At 41.5% G+C, this 16,589-nt stretch overlaps 1 protein-coding gene and 1 long non-coding RNA gene across 2 annotated transcripts in view; one reads left to right on the top strand and one right to left on the bottom strand.

Moving 5' to 3' along the window:
- RAPGEF5 (Rap guanine nucleotide exchange factor 5) overlaps positions 1-16,236 on the top strand; it is a 246,904-nt gene extending 230,668 nt beyond the window's left edge. The window contains exons 23-26 of the mRNA XM_030933057.1: positions 6-93; positions 5,038-5,102; positions 10,441-10,495; positions 13,583-16,236. Coding sequence (XP_030788917.1) covers positions 6-93; positions 5,038-5,102; positions 10,441-10,495; positions 13,583-13,698 — 324 coding nt within the window. The 3' untranslated portion in view covers positions 13,699-16,236. The remainder of the gene's footprint in view (positions 1-5; positions 94-5,037; positions 5,103-10,440; positions 10,496-13,582) is intronic.
- Positions 3,789-12,811, bottom strand: LOC115898345. Its single transcript, XR_004058066.1, has 4 exons — positions 12,692-12,811; positions 12,278-12,354; positions 11,281-11,312; positions 3,789-4,710 (listed from the first exon to the last, which is right to left on the bottom strand). It is a non-coding gene; the product is annotated as an uncharacterized LOC115898345 (long non-coding RNA).
- Positions 16,237-16,589: the final 353 nt, after the last annotated feature.

The raw sequence follows: 16,589 nt of genomic DNA, 5'->3' as shown, positions 1-16,589 counted from the left end.
GGCAGGATCCTTCCCTAAATCACAAAGCCTACAGAGATGCATTCAAAAAGATGAAGCCACCAAAAATCCCTTTCATGCCCTTATTGCTTAAAGGTAATGATTTTCTATCTTTTATGCCATGTAATTTCATCTTCCAGAAATGTATTACTCTAACTATTGAGGGCAAAAAAGGGACTCTCAGTTTGTCTCTTTACAGTTATTTTGACATTCAGACCTAATTATATTTCCTTGTGATTATTTTTCAAAGAGCTGATTATCTTTGAGATACCTAGAATACATAACTGTGTCTGAGCAAACACCAAAGCGTTTTCACTTGACTCAAAACTGGGCACTGGAAACGTTTGTGTTTTTCTTTTACTCTACTTCTAAGCCCTGTATTATTTTCTTTGAGCTAACTATCCACTGAATTCAACCAAGAATAAGGCTGGCATAAAGAACCCAAATGGTGATCAATCATGTTCTATTTTTGCAACCTAAACTTAAGAGATGCAGTCCACAATTTGCTGTTGTATGAGAAGTACCTTTGGTCAATACAAGCAATATAGCATTTGAAAAGTGTTGATGGAGAAATGTACTTCCTTTTTTCAGCAGTGGAATTGAGTTGGGCAAGTTTTTGATAGCTGCAAGTTACTCCACTGACCACGCTCCACTAAGCACCAAATAATTCATCATGAAACATGTTAAATTTATTGATGAGATCTCAGTGATCTTGCTTTGAAACTGAGGGGATTAATAAAAGGAAACTCTTTTTAATCTGGTGTATATCCCTGACATTCAGTGTAAATCTTTACCTGTATACTTTCCAGGGAAAGGGTTTGGGCATTATCCGTGGCCATATTTTGATTCCTTCGAGGGGTTTTGTAGGAATACTCTTTCATCCAGCCTCTTCTCTTCAGAGGCTTGTAACTTATGCTGAGCCAGGCTCCAATGGCTGGACCCATGCATGTGATTCTGGAAATGAGCTATTTGGGAACTGGACTGCTGGTTGGCCTGGCTATCCTCATTCTCCACTTCCTCCCATTGCCACCACCCGCTATGCCCTTCGCCTACCCCATAAAGCTGACATTTCCTCTTCAGCTTCTCTCAAGAACAGCCAGAGCTTGGAAAATTATTATGAGTTGCTCTACATCCTGTAGCTACTCACTGAGGCTTCCTTCATCGAACATGAAGCAAGAATCTCTATGAAACAAGAATATAATATTAGGACAATGGAGATAGATATGCACAGATGCTTCATCCAAGCTGAAAAGATTCTGTTAAATACAAATGCGTGAAAGAGACACTGCGGTGCCCAAATAATAATTTAAAAGTTTATTTGACTCTTCATATTTATTTGCTTTTAAGAGAAGTGTATTCAGGTCTGTGCTTTTTATTTGTGGAATAAAACACCTTCAATTAGAGGGTGGGAGGGGGCAGGTGGGAAGTAACACTTAGGGTCATTTAGACACAAATAAAGACAATAGAAAGTAGGACAGATGTAGGAAAGGAATTGATTGTAGGAAGAAAAAATTTTGAAACAATACATACTTTTAAGGTAATGAGAAATTAGTTGACAATATTTCTTTAATACTTCATTAGATATGAACAGAGCCTTCTGCCATGTATTAGTGGTTTTCCCCCAAAATATTTAATGCAGTCAAGTGTCTCACACTTACATTTTAGCTTGGATGCAATTTTCTGCTCTGCTGAGTTTATCGAGACCTCTGTTGGCAGCAAGACAAATTTCCCTTTTTCTACTGAAAACACATTTACTCATTTCAAAAGAATAAGAAATAAACATTTGTTATTTTCTTATTAGAAGTTTCCTTGAATTTCAATAAGCACTTAGTTTTCCTTTCTCTAATTTTTCGTTATTATAAAAACATGTAGTATTAGTACTTCATGGTATTTAAAGTTAGTGTTTGTGTCTGAAATAATTTCCAAGGAAAATGTGATGAAAACATAAAAAATGTATATTATGCCTAAGATGAGACATTTTGGCAAAAATATACAACATTAATTCTTAGGCTTTTTTAATCATATAATTTAAGGTTGCAATGAACTATTTTAGAACAACCAACTTAGTTTTTAGTGAAAGCTCTTTTTCCCCTCCTCTATTGTGCCTCCTACTTTGAGTAGCTTTTAATTAGAAAAATGGGACCAAATTGAACTCCTTGGTGTTTAGGAAGGATTAGGCCCCCTGTGCTGCATTTTTTGAAATTCAGTTCCCAATAAGCCTGCAGATTATCAAGTAAGTGGATTACCTGAGAATCCTTCTAGCCCTGAGTCTTCCTCTCTCTTATTTGAATGTCTTGCCTTTTGATGTACTTTCCCCTTACCGTGGTGTGGACTCTTGGTCAGAAAGGGACAAATGGGAAGCACTAAGTGCTGGGGAGAAGATCCAGCTGAGCTAAGGATCTAAGGAGTCATATATCGTGTGCTATTTTTGGAGATGGAGTGAATCATCTCGTTGTTTGAGGATAAACTGGGGTCCCTGTGGTGGGTTTCGTGTATGTGTCTTAGAGTGGAGTTTATTGTTGCAGATTTGTGCGGGTCTCTGAAGGAAAGGAATGTTGGGACTCTTGAATGTTTCTTCCTCCTCTTCCACTTGCCATCTCTTCAAAGTCATTTCATGGAGCAGTTCTAGTTCAGATGTTTGGGGTGTGTTCAGGTGTCTCCAGGTGAAAGAGGCTTGGCAGTTGCTGATTTCTCATACCCCAAAACTGCTTCTTGTCCCATGACTTAAATTCTGACATCCTAGATTTTTCAGCCCAACCTCTCATTTGTTTCTCTCTCTTACCTTCCGTGTCATGCACCTGCCATTCAATTGCATCGAAACCTGTAGCCAGTTGAACTCTTCCCTTTCTCCCAGGCTGCAACCCCTTCCAGCCTCTCTCCTCTCTCACCTGGTCAGCACCCTTGGCACCTTCCCTGCCTTATGCTTAGACAGTCCCAGCCTGACAGGCCCTGGCCCCTCAACAGAGCCTCCACGCACTCTACTAAGAGCTAAGAGGGAGAGGGACTACCCAGGAAGAGGAGAGATTGAAGTCAGAAGGGACTGCCTGGAGGGAGTGAGGAGGGAAGCACTTTCACTGTTGCAGGGGCAGCTGATATGTTGTAAATTGAGCAGGTTGACTGCACCTGATAGCAAGAAAAGCCAAGTCCTTTCCACTTGAGGTGCCTGGAGAGGCGCAGTGGTGAGGGGGAGCCAGCCTCCCTTTGTTTGAATCCTGGCTCTGACACTTGTAGCTGTGAGCATGAATTGGCCATAGACGTCCTTGGGGCGTTAGTTTCTTCACAGGCTTACCTCCTAGAACTTACCTTATGCGTTAATGCAGCTAAAGCTCTTTAGAGCCATGTCTAACACTGTTAATAAATGTAAGATGTCATTATTGCCACTGCCCTCCTCATCATCCCTAGGAAGAGGGGTGAGGGGCAGGTGAGAGATAAACCTGTAATGCAGGGAAAATGGACTAAGCCACTCTGAGACGGTGTTTGGAATCTGGAATTCTTGGAGAGTTAGTAGAGGTCAGTCCTTCAGGTGGTGTTTAATGTGGACAGAGTGTGCACAGGTTTGCATTTGCTACACAGAAAAGGTAAAACCTGTGTTCTCTTTTCTAAATACTGTGTCACAGAATGAAAGCTTGTAATTTTCTGAAAGCAAAATTTCAAAAGATAATAAAATAACCAGAAAGTTTGTCAGGAGACTGTGTAATGAGTTGTGAACCGTTTTCCTACTAGGACATCAGTTTACAAGCAAAAAAAAAAAAAAAAAAAAAAAAAAAGGAAAAGAAGCTTATGAAAACATTGCAGTCCACATTGGAAGCTGTGTATAATGCCTTGAGGAAAGGGTTGCATCAGTGTGTGCTGTAACTGTGTAACTAGTGTCACCTCCTGGTGACAGTAAAAGCTTTGTAGCCCAGTATTTTGGTAGCAGGTTTTAGGAGCACCTATCTCATAATTACCCCTTAGGGACCAGCAGAATAAAAGTCTTGATTAAAAGCAAATACATTCTTTTTCTATTTACAGGAGTTTTTAAGACATTCTTTCCCCCTCTTTTCTATCAGGTTATTTTTACAAGATTTTTGAAGGCTGTTTTTATTTGGTTGGTTCTCCATGTCTGAAATATAACATGATTATTTGCACGTGCTTTAAATTATAGTATATTTCTTTTTGTGATGTTTGTCTGTGAGGATTCCCTGATGCTCAGTCATCCACCCTCTGATCCGATTGTGGCTAAGTCATCCACTCTCAGAGCTTCAGTTGCTACCTTTATTTAATGTAACTGATTTCCAAATCTATATGTCTCGAGGAATCACTCTTTAGTTTACTGCAGCCAACAGGAGATATTTAATGAATATCCTCAGTCATCTTAAATGCAGTGAGCCTCAAATCAAATTTAACTTTCTCTTCCTCTGAAAATGCACTTTTTCATTGTACTTTCCTCCTTTTATTTCCGTCAGTGATGCTTGCTTTCTACTAGTCGAATGGGGCCAGATATCTTGACATTTTCAAGCCTGCCTCTTTCCTCACTTACTCCTGGTACACAATCAGACATCAACTTTGGGAACCAAAAATTTAAATTTAAACATCTAAATCTAAATCTTAACTAGTTGTTTTAAGTAAAGCAGGTCCCATACACTTTGCCAGGGATTTGTGAAAAGCAAACACATAATTACTAAAATCCTGTTGTTTCTGGGTATTCAGTCCTTTTCTGCTCAGTCTTCTGACCTAAACACATAATGGAATAATTAAGTTATAGACTAGCTTTAGTTTATATTAAGCAGATTGAAGTCAAACACTTCATTATGAGTGCAAAATATATACTTTCAGTAAGATTACACTGTTTTTCCATACACACATATACACACACACATAAATTATGCACTTTTACATCAAATAACACATAAATCCAATTTCAAATTGCCTCTCCAAGTGCATGGAATGATCCCTAATGTTTAAGAAAAATGAATAAGTTGCATTGTACCTAGACCTCTTCAGCCCTGACTCATGATCCATTCCTAATGATACATGCATCTTTTTGTTTTTAATTTTCAGATGTAACATTTATTCATGAAGGAAATAAAACATTTTTGGATAATCTTGTCAATTTTGAAAAGCTGGTATGTAAATTTCGTTACTTCTCCCTTTTTTACAGTAACAGAAATGTATGCTTTTCTTTCCTGCTCTAGGAAACAAATAGTTGTAGTACTTTTCTCCATTGGATGTGTGGCGAATTCAAGGAGCTTATTTGCTGCATGTTGTACACTGCCAACAAAATGCATTCCAATTAACAACAAGTATGTTAGCAAGGTTTTTGTGAACCAAATATGAAAATCTGCTTTTTGTTTTTAAAAATGGAATATCATAAGATGAAGAATTGAGGGTCTATGATCGAACCAGAGCTAAAACTGTAAGGCTGTTGTCAGGAGGAATCCACACTCAGGAGATTATGTTTTATTGCTTTACAGGCATCTCTCAGTGTCTCAGCCTACACGCTTTCAAGGCGCAGAGGGAGAAAGTTCCTCTCCTGGGGATATATGTTTGTCTCTCAGGACTCCAAGCTTAAATGTGAGGCTGGAATTTGCAGGGTCTTGTGTGAAAGGAAGGACCACCCCTTTGTCAGCCTATTGACAAAGGGTGCCACCCCTGAGCACCATGGCCAGAGCAGCTCAGGCAAAGTACCCTCCCTCCTCCAGCAAGAGGTTCCCAGGGCAATCCTCTCTAAATGTTTCTGAAACACCGCTTCCTGAATGATTTCCAGGACATTCCCAGGTGTTTTGTAAAACGGTGGGCTCCTCCAAGCCTTTCTGACTTGCCCTTAAGCAAAGGAGGGGTTACCCATTAGAACTGAGCAACTGTAAAATAGAAGTACTCCAAAGAGACCCATTGACTGCCAGAGGAATGGATTTATCTGACAGATGAACTTTAGTGTCATAAACTGTCCTTCATGGTTAAAGACGATAGTAGTAACACTGCTCCACAGATCCTGACCTTTGAGTGACCTTTTCAGTAATGGTGATGGATTTGTGTGAACCCTTGCAGAAACTGACCCTGATTCCCTGTGAGACTGAGTCAGCACTTGAGAGGAGGTTAAGTGAGGCAGGGACCACAGACCATGATCAAAGAACAGTAGGGACTGATGAGTCCCGCTGAGGCTTGGCACCTGACCTTTGCCTCAGAACTACATTGCTCTGCTCACCCAGCCAACTCCCCACATGTAGGGTGAGGCAGCTTGGAAACAATGTAGTCGGCTCTTATACAACCTCCAAAACCCAAGCATCTGGAATATAAAATACAGTCTTGGAATATCTTGCTTTATCTCCATTTTAACCACACTGAAGACAATCACTGGATGGCTAGTGCTTTTCTAAGTGGTATGTCAATACACTTTCAAGTCTGTCTCTGCAGTAAGTGTTCTGGAATCAGAGCTCAGTTATTTTAGATGCTACAGTCAAACCAACAGAGCCAGAAATGGATAAAGTGTTATTTTTTTTGTATGTATTTTGTGTTGCTGTGTGGTATTCTGAAGATCACAGGGCACTTACTAACAATGAAAGGCTGCAGGCACTAGAATTCTTGCCTCTAAGCAGGTTAATTCCTGGCGTTTGGGATTAATGAAACAATTGCGGGAATATGAAGCCTTCGGTCAATATTTACTTGGCTTCCTGGCCAGCACATCTCCCTAAGAACAATACATGAGCTTTGTGGAGCATCTGTGAAGATGTAGGAGGAGGTGTGTCACACCAAGTGGAATTCCCTGGAAAGGCTGAGCAATCCTTTCCCCTGACTAGACCAAGGGGCCGTGGGAGAACAACTGTACTCTATCAGCTGGCTGTTGCCTGTTGTTGAGGGCAGACATGAGGTTGACCTCCTTAAAGTGAACCAGTGAATTTGTTAAGTTCATTATGTCATTTTCCCCCTCAGATAGTGCCACCAAAGTGACAAGATGATAAAAAACCTGAACAAGTCCGTAAAGTCACAAATGGGAACAAGCTGTGGAAAGCTTGTTCCCACCTTCCTTCTAACCAGCGTCTGTGGCCTTCCCCTGCTGTCTCCAGTAATCCAGCAGAAGCCTCTTAATGCCAGCTCTCAAATATGCCAAGACTGCCAACTAACCATAGAGCTGGAAACAAAGGAGGTCTAAATGATATGACTTCTATTAGGGTCAATCATCATACCCTTAATTCTTTGAGAAAGTTTAAGGGAATAGCATGGCATAAATAATATTTTAAATTCCTAAAGAGAAATTTTATTTTATAAAACAGTGAAGAAATGGGTGCAGTTCAGCATGCACACAACAGGCACATAGTGCACATGCAAGCCTGTCAGGCAGGCATGGGTTCATCATTTCCTTAGAGGGCAGGCTCCGCCCACGGGACCAGTGAGCTCCTGGTCCACAGCACGCCTCATGCTGACCCCTCCTTACAGAGTAGACAGGATAAAACTGTGTCCAGGACAAAAAGGAGTTTTGTCATATATAGCCCTGTGTTACATTTGGATGCTAGAGAATGAGACTGACCTTTCTAGGAGAAACACTATTTTCAAGGAATGTTTCTTAGCAAAGGACTGGGTTTCTCTAAAGCTAAAACAGGATCGTCTTTCACAATAATGAACCAATAGAACCTAAGTGAATTAACTTGTGAGAAGTCAATTCCTCATGATGGATATTAACTTAAGCCAGTTAACAGATAATTCAGTGTATTATCTTTATCTGGCTGATGCAGTCCAACACATTGAGTCAGACCCCATGAAAATCCAGAAGCCCTCATCAGATCTAATGAGATTTCTGTTCTTTATGCTACATTCCTTGCTGCCTCAGCAACTGGAAATGTTTTCATCTCAAACTGTTTCATAAGAAGAAGCAAATGGTTTCTTTTCTTCTCTTTATCCCTCGATGTTAAGGGCATCATCTTTTACCCTGTCTACCCCCTCCCCCTTAGAAAGCCTAAAGATGAAGACCAGAACTCAGATTTCAATGCCACACCCGGTACCGAGCCTTACATCAGTTTGAGCCTTGCACAAGCTATGCAAATGGCATATGAGAGAAATCAATGTGACGCCAGAGCTTAAAATGAGAAAACTGACCTGGGAAAAGTGGTAAAATTTGGGGAAGGAAACCGAACAATACATGCACAGACATGAGTCAGGTCTCATTTCCTTTACAAATGCAGCTTGAGCTACTGCAATAATCACTGTCCTATTCAATTTTCCACTATTGAATAGAAGTGCATTAGAAATATGGTTATGACAACAATTCAATCAGTAGGGCATATTCAAATAATTTTTCTGTAGTTCTGAATTTTAAGAACATTTGTTAGTGTTGAATATTCTTTCAGAAATAATTCATTGAGGGTTTGCTGTATATGGTGATTCTGTGCTCAGTGTGTATAGTCGGGACATGAAAGATGTTGACCCACTTTGGAGGACCAGATAATGATATGAATTCTTGAATAATAGGATGATGTTTGTATTGTGATATGAAACAAAGTAGAGAGCTACTGTTGATTCTCAGGAGAACTAGAACATGATGACAATAGTATTTAGAGATTATTCTGGTAATTAAGCCAGCTAACATAGCATTTTGGAAGAGACCATCCTGCACTCTAGTTCTTCCTATAGCATATATGTATATGCTTCCAAAATGCCACTTCCTTCAACATGAAAAACTAAAAGTGGTAGAGACAGCTAGAAGACTCTTGCAGGTACACAAGTATAAGATGATGGGATCTTGTCCAAAGCAGCTATACATTTAAGAAGACTTTTGCCCGCCAAGCAGGGTGGCTCATGCCTGTAATCCCAGCATTTTGGGAGGCCGAGGTGGGTGGATCCCGAGGTCAGGAGTTCAAGACCAGCCTGACCAACATGGTGAAACCCCGTCTCTACTAAAAATATAAACATTAGCTGGCTGTGGTGGTGTGCCTCTGTAATCCCAGCTACTCAGGAGGCTGAGGCAGGAGAATCCCTTGAACCTGGGAGGTAGAGGGTGCAGTGAGCCAAGATCGTGTCATTGCACTTCAGCCTGGGTGACAGAGTGAGACTCCGTCTCAAAAAAAAAAAAAAAAAAAAAAGACTTTTGCCTGGAAATCAGTGAGGACTTCAAGGAAAGAAATTAAATTAGAATATTGAAGACTGTACATGACTATAAACTACGAACAGAAAATGGTCTCTAAAGATGTTGATGTCGGCCGGCCGCAGTGGCTCACACCTGTAATCTCAGCATTTTGGGAGGCCAATTTGGGTGGATTACCTGAGGTCAGGAGTTCAAGACCAGCCTAGCCAACATGGTGAAACCCCGTCTCTACTAAAAATACAAAAATTAGCCAATATTAGCCGGGCGTGATGGCATATGCCAGTAATCCCAGCTACTCAGGAGGCTGAGGCAGGAGAATTGCTTGAACCTGTGAGGCAGAGGTTGCAGTGAGCTGAGATCACACCACTGCACTCCAGCCTGGGCGACAGAGCAAGACTCCATCTCAAAAAAGAAAAGATGTTAATGTTTTAGAAAATGTTCATCTTTTATAAGTATCTCATTTCCAGTTACAATTTAAGATACTTGAACCTTTGAATCTACAAAAATTCCTACCTCCATTCAGCACGTATGTGTAAGTCAATGTGTCTGACACAGTAGGCTCTGCACATGCAGAGCCCTCTGGTGGTACCTGGTCTAGAGGAGGAGAAAAGTTCAACAGCAATGACAATGACACAAAGCCAGTAGGTGCTGTACAAAGAGCAGTGGAAATGTTGAGATTGGAGCCTCTAAGTCCAGGAGGGACATCTCAGAAAGGCTTCTTGGAGAGGAGGTGACACATACCCTGAAGTGAAACAACATGCGCAAATGTGAACAGGATGATTGGGGCCGGGGTGGGGTGTGGGCGGAGGGCGGGGGTGGCTGTACTTCTCTACAGTGTATTTTCTCATGGCTCAGTAAGAACCTGTGCAACCCGGGTTGGGTGCTACTGTTTTTTGTTTGTTTGTTTTTGAGATGGAGTCTCACTCTGTAACCCAGGCTGGAGTGTAGTGGTGTGATCTCGGCTCACTGCACCTCCGCCTCCCAGGTTCAAGCGATTCTCCTGTCTCAGCCTCCTGAGTAGCTGGGATTACAAGCACCTGCTACCACCCCCGGCTTATTTTTTTGTATTTTTAGTAGAGATGGGGTTTCTCCATGTTGGCCAGGCTGGTCTCGAACTCCTGACTTCGTGATCCGCCCACCTCCCAAAGTGCTGGGATTACAGGTGTGAGCCACCTCACCCGGTCTGGTGCTACTGTTTTTGCAGACAAGGACTAAGTATTTTTTGATAATCCAAGCTCCATAGAATCAAAGCTATGTCCAGCTCCAAATACAGTTCTTCTGTTTACAGCCAAGAGTGCTAGATCATCCTTCCATCCTAGCAGGCACTGCTTCTTCAGTAACACCGTCAGCGACCCTTCCATTGATGTGTTTCCTGTTCTACCTTACAGCATATGATCGCAGACACTGTCCGAACCCTGAGACACTGCAGGACTAACCAGTTTGGTGAGTCATTGAAGTCAGGTGCGGAATGTAAATTGACTCTACATTGGTACCAACTGTGGTCACAAGTATTGGGTGGTAATCAATTTAAACAAATTGAAAACTAGCATATGTATATACATATGCATATTGTATATATATAGTAGATTGTCTGTTTGTTTCCTCACTGCATGTTTGGGATGCAGAGGAAGACCAGATATGGCAGATTATTATCCCCTAATGGCAGCAAGTTTATGCTGCAAAGAGTGACTTTATGCACTCAGAAAGCACCTCCTAGCAACTCCCGCTGACTTCTGTCCCCACAGTGTCTTGCTTTGCTTGCCCACTGGCTCAAAAATCACTGGTGAGTTGAGCAGGGGTGACCTTGTCCCTAACCTCTTTGCGTGGAGCCTTCCTGGAATAGGACTATAGCTTGTAAAAGTGCCTAAAGCAGCCTTCCAGAATCTTTTCTCCTCTCCAATGAAAACTTCCTGTCTGGAGCTGCCTTTTAGCTGCAAAAGTGTGGTTCTGAGCACTTCTGTAGAATCCCCACTGAGACTAATGTATGTAGGAATATTTGTTCCATTTTAAATCTCAGTCATAATTTATGCTATGTTTAAATGGTGTTAGAACATTGCAGGAAGGAAGGAAATCAACTTTATTGAGTTGAAGGAGCTTTCACATGGGCAATGGAATCCTGACATCCGTCCTAGTAAATGGGGATTATTAACCCTGTAGGTGTAGAGCAAAAAGCAGAGACTCAGAGAGAGTCACTTATTGAGCCGTTATTCAGACTGAGTCTGCCTTACCTCCTTGTCCTCTCCTCTGCCCTCTGCAGATCCTATGGATACAAAGGGTAATAAAAAATAGAAAATTGATTTCAACAATTTTAAATTAATCAAAGGCAACCACTCAGTTCAACTTCATTTTTTAAGTAAGACATGCCCATTGTAAAACAGTTTTTTCAACAATATAGAAGTATATATAAAGTAGAAAATCAGAGTCCTAATTCTCAAGAAAAGTACTAATAACAATTGGGTACATGTGCTTAAGAATTTTTTCTGTTCAGTGCTGGTCTAGGCTGGCAATATTGTCTCCCGGCAAAGTAAGTTAGGAACTGGACTTCTGTGTGGATTATGTTTTCTCTTTGAAAAGGAGACATAAATACAGGACCTAATTTTCTAAATATTCACATCAATTAGTACCACTTTAATGTACCTATATAATTCTTCATTAAGCATACAATGCAGTTACAATAAAAATAGTGATCATAACATCATCACAGAGATTCACTGAAATGTACAAGCATAATGCTGATGAGTATAGCTTCATATTGCTTTTATCCTCCTTTTCTTCCCACGTGTTTACTGGGGGTTCAACTAATTCTAAGATATCAGTCTCACTTAAGCAAGGAACTCTAGTTTATATATGCTCCAAGTATAGACAGGAAGGTGATAGTTATACTAGCTTGTGTGGCCTTGAACCTGCCTTGAGCTTCCCACTCATCAGAGAATAACCCTCTGTGTGGCACTAAGCAAAGGAGAAATTTAAATAACTATCAAGCCAGTTTGTGTTCTAATATTTATATACAGTATCTTTAAAAATCGGTTTGGGAATTTAATTATCCAAATTCATTTTAACAGTTTGTATGAGCATAGTAAACCCATGTCAGCATTTGGGATAAAATATGAAAATGTTAATCAAGTCACTTATGCATTATAAATTATCATGCAAATGTCAGTTGCCCTGGTTAGAACCATCCATTGTGCCATCTTTTTAAGGCTTGAAAATTAACAATAAAATTACCTTTGTAGCATCATGTTATCCAAACCAATGTTTAATAAATGAAAAGCACTTTCTCAACGTCTTCCAGAGAAGGCATTCTGGAATAAAACAGCTTTTTGTTACTTTCAAACAGGTGGAATGGTATAAACTTTAACTCCTAGTGTGTTTACTTGCTGAAACTAGGAAGCCTGTTTCTATTAAACCTAAGGATTATAAGCCACCCATGTCATACAGGTCTTAAATTATTTCCTCATAAAATGCACTTGTTATAGAGGAGAAAAAAGGGGGTTTCACAAGAGAAAAAAAAATGCTATAAGAAAATGCTCAGCCTCCTGCATTTCCCTTCCCTCTGCTCAAACTGAGCTCCAGCAGCTCACCCTGCTTGTCCCATGCATAATCTACAAAGCAACAGGATATGATGTCTTCATCACTCACCTTTCCTTTGCCTCACTGTGGTGCAGTTTGGCCAGTGTTCCCCAGCCTCGAATGGTTTGCTTGTGGGTGTGTGTGTTTGACTATGGTGCATGGGCTTGCCCCGTGGTTCATGCTGCTTCATCCTGGTTCCTTATCAGCACGGGTGCTAGCAGGGTGTGGATGTGTTTACAGTGTACTAAAGCCTCCTTTGGCCCCTCAATTCCTTGACTGCCCTAGATATGTGAGTGGAAAAGCCCCTTGTCTTGTCCTTCTCTGGGTAGACTTTAGTCCATACACATAATTTCTGAAGCAATTTCATCTGTTAACCACATCTTAGAGTCTGTTCTATTGTATCTGTTCATTCAATTGCTCCATTAATTTTTTTTCAAAAAATGAGAACACCAAAGAATTGTACAAAATCTAAACAACAAAAAAGTGATTGCATTCATATGCTAAACACATTATCAGCGCTTTTCAATGCTTCTAGGCTGAGATATAGGAGCCAGTGCTGGCCGTTTAAACAGGTAACTGCTGTAAAAGGTTACATAGAAGGACTCAGGAACCATATGGCCTGGGTCCGAATCCTGGCTGTGACACTTACTTGCTGCGTGACTGTGCTCAGTTTCCCCATCTGTGGAGTGAGATAATAACATAATTTCAAAATAACAATACAATGTTAGGTAATAAATGCTATAAGTAGCCTGCCGGTCTGCCTGACCTGAGGAATCCATTCTGAGCTGAAAAAGCATTTCTACCTTAGGACAAGGACACCTCTTATGGGATTCTAACTAATGAGAACCCACCTGGTACATTTATTCAGCCTTAGTGTGGGGTTTTGTTGGTATGTAGATATAGCATTACTGCTTTCCTGAGATTGTCTTTTTTTTTTTTTTTTTTCCATCTAAACAACAGGTGACCTGTGTCCAAAAGAGCATCAAGAGTTAAAGTCCTATGTTAATCACCTATATGTCATTGACAGCCAGCAGGCCCTGTTTGAGCTCTCACACAGGATCGAGCCTCGGGTGTGAGCCCCACTGCCTCACCTCCCCTGTGTCTGCAGCACTTTGAGCTACGGGAATGTCTATGCCAAGCACGTTGCTTTCCTGTGAGAAAAGAAGTTGCTGAGTTTTATCAGTATAACCCAAGACTTTCACAGGAAAGCCAGCCAAAGCGTGTTCAGGAAGTGATGTCAGCCACCAGAGAGGGGGAGAGGCCTCTCCATGCTACTCTCGAGACAAGAAGGCAGAAGGAGAGTCAGAAGCATTCTTGAGATGGAGAAGGCTGGTTTCTTATGATCACCTTGTTGATCCAGTCCAGTTTTCAATATGAGATGTGCCAGCATCAAGACAAGACAACGACGTCTTGACATGCAATGACCAAATATTTCATTAAGAGCATGCGTGGAACAGGAAGGAGTTTTTACTTTGCCTAGTTTTAGATTACTGTCCATAAGCTGTCAAAGAAGTCATTCTTTTGAACACCTGATGACAGAGACAGCATCTCTAGACCTCCAGGGAGGAGAGGTTTCTGTTGATACCACCTATGACATCACCAAAAGCCACTTGTGTCTAGGGAGTTAGTGAGGACTGTAGCTAGCATTCATGCTCTGCTGGGCAGATGAACAGTGTCAAGGTGTGCATCACTTTGCACCACAATCAACTATTGACACATGCTTGCAAGTGAAATTAGTTTCTGTATAACTGATTTGCAGCTATAGGCAAGGTAGATGAAGTTGCTTTGCCAGTAAGGAAAAATAGTAATCTTCAAGAAATTGACTCATTGTTTAATTCCTGGGGATTTTCTTCACACTTGTAAGCAGGCTCTTATCTTTTATTGGACATAATATGATTTTGAAAAAGCACAGTGCCTGACACATTGTAGACACTCACTAACTGCTTACTGAGGTGACAGAGTCACAAAAGTCTGCATTCTTGTGCCTGATGATGCATTTTGCATACCTCATACAGGCTCCTTGCCCACACTATGGAACGACAGCAGCCAGCGCAGGGAGGTTAAGTGACATTTAATGAATGAAGCACTTAGCATTCTCTAGGTAGTAAGATAGCGGTTATTACCAGTGTTTTGGCAAATGAAAAATGCCCTGAAATAGCCAAGTGTCTGATTGATGTTGGTGACTTAGAAGTCCTATAGTCCACCTACCAGCCAAAGCAGGGAGCCTTCCTATAATTTGCCTTTTTTTTTTTTTTTTTCAAAATCTGAGTCTTCTGAAATCTTTTTTTATTCCCATTTTTACCAATTGAGGCTCCTTTAGCAAATAAGACGTCTTGATATTTTCAAGGACTGGGTAGAGGATTTCTTTCAACCTTCACATGAACAAAACAGCCTATGGATCAAAATAATGAAATCTACCCCTGCCTGCTAGATACTTGTCACCTTGCTAAAATGCAAGGGCCTGGTCCATTCATTTTCCAAATGCAGGAGTCTTGGTGCACTTCTCACTCTTCCTGCCTGTTCATCTCTTTCATGCCCACACAGACCTGTTTCCTTTTTGTCTCATCAACACCTCATTCATCCTCATTAATGAGGCATGTCCAATGCTTTTTGACATCTTTATAGCAGTGCTGTTTCCTGGGCTCAGGAACCACACTGAGCTTGAGATACTGCTGGAAGGAACCATGTGGAGAGAAGGTTTGAGAGGAATTTGAGAGAGACTTAGTTCGGCCCAGCATGTAAAACTTCAGTCCTGAACATTTACGGGGTTTTATAGAAGGGCATCCTCCAGGGCTGGTCCATTCACAGAAATGCTGCATGCTGCTGGTCATGGAATGTGGCCCACGGGAGGACACCAGAGCCAGAGAAGCGGACAGCAGACTTCCCTCACAGCTGGGTTGAGCAAACCCTCCAAAGCCCTCCTCACGCAGTTACTAACGATAGCATGGGCTTACAGCACAAGCACGTGTTCTCACCTTTTTCCTATGCCCTGGACTAAGGTTTGGCCAGTGTAATCATATAAGGCCATCCTGACATTGTTTCTGTGTTTCACAGTTCAGATTTTTATTTACATTAGAACTACATTGCTCCTAGTAGGACATTACCTTTAGGGGACTAATTTTCCATGGAGAACTCTTTCAGCATATTGCGTGCTGCTTAGACCCCAAGTTAGATATGCACACCGAGCCAGATGAAGCTACACAAATGTTGTGTTTAAATGCATTTTGTACAGTGACTTCAGAGTCTCTCACATGACATGGGTGGAAACTGGGGAGAAAATGATGCTTGTTCACCTCTTCCTCCAGCCGTGGTTAAGTGGTCCTAGGGGTAGCAGAGGGAAGGGAGGATTTTGTGCAGTCGAGATTTGCTTTTCCATCCTTGTCTTCTGAATGTCCAAAATCTCTACATCTTTCTGAAGTTTAACAACTGTCTCTAGAGGTTTGCCAGGCGGCAGCTCAAAGCTTTGCAGAATCTTAGATCTGGAATTAAAGAATTCAAACCCAGGCCGGGCGCGGTGGCTCAAGCCTGTAATCCCAGCACTTTGGGAGGCCAAGACGGGCGGATCACGAGGTCAGGAGATCGAGACCATCCTGGCGAACACGGTGAAACCCCGTCTCTACTAAAAAATACAAAAAAAAAAAAAAAAAACTAGCCGGGCGAGGTGGAGGGCGCCTGTAGTCCTAGCCACTCGGGAGGCTGAGGCAGGAGAATAGCGTAAACCCGGGAGGTGGAGCTTGCAGTGAGCTGAGATCTGGCCACTGCACTCCAGTCTGGGAGACAGAGCCAGACTCCGTCTCAAAAAATAAAAAATAAAAAAAATAATTCAAACCCAATTGTGAGAACCAGATTTTATTCAACAGAAAGCTTTTTCTAAGGAATCTGAGTTGTTCGCTGGTGGACAGTGGTAGGGCTTGAGCACTCCTTGTTAATAGGATGGGCCACGCTTCCTCTCTGGATATTCACCCAG

This window comes from Rhinopithecus roxellana, chromosome 6 (genome assembly GCF_007565055.1).
Source record: "Rhinopithecus roxellana isolate Shanxi Qingling chromosome 6, ASM756505v1, whole genome shotgun sequence".
In the NCBI taxonomy this organism is placed as follows: domain Eukaryota; kingdom Metazoa; phylum Chordata; class Mammalia; order Primates; family Cercopithecidae; genus Rhinopithecus; species Rhinopithecus roxellana.
Note: the sequence above shows the minus strand (reverse complement) of the source record. Positions and strands in the feature narration are given on the sequence as shown.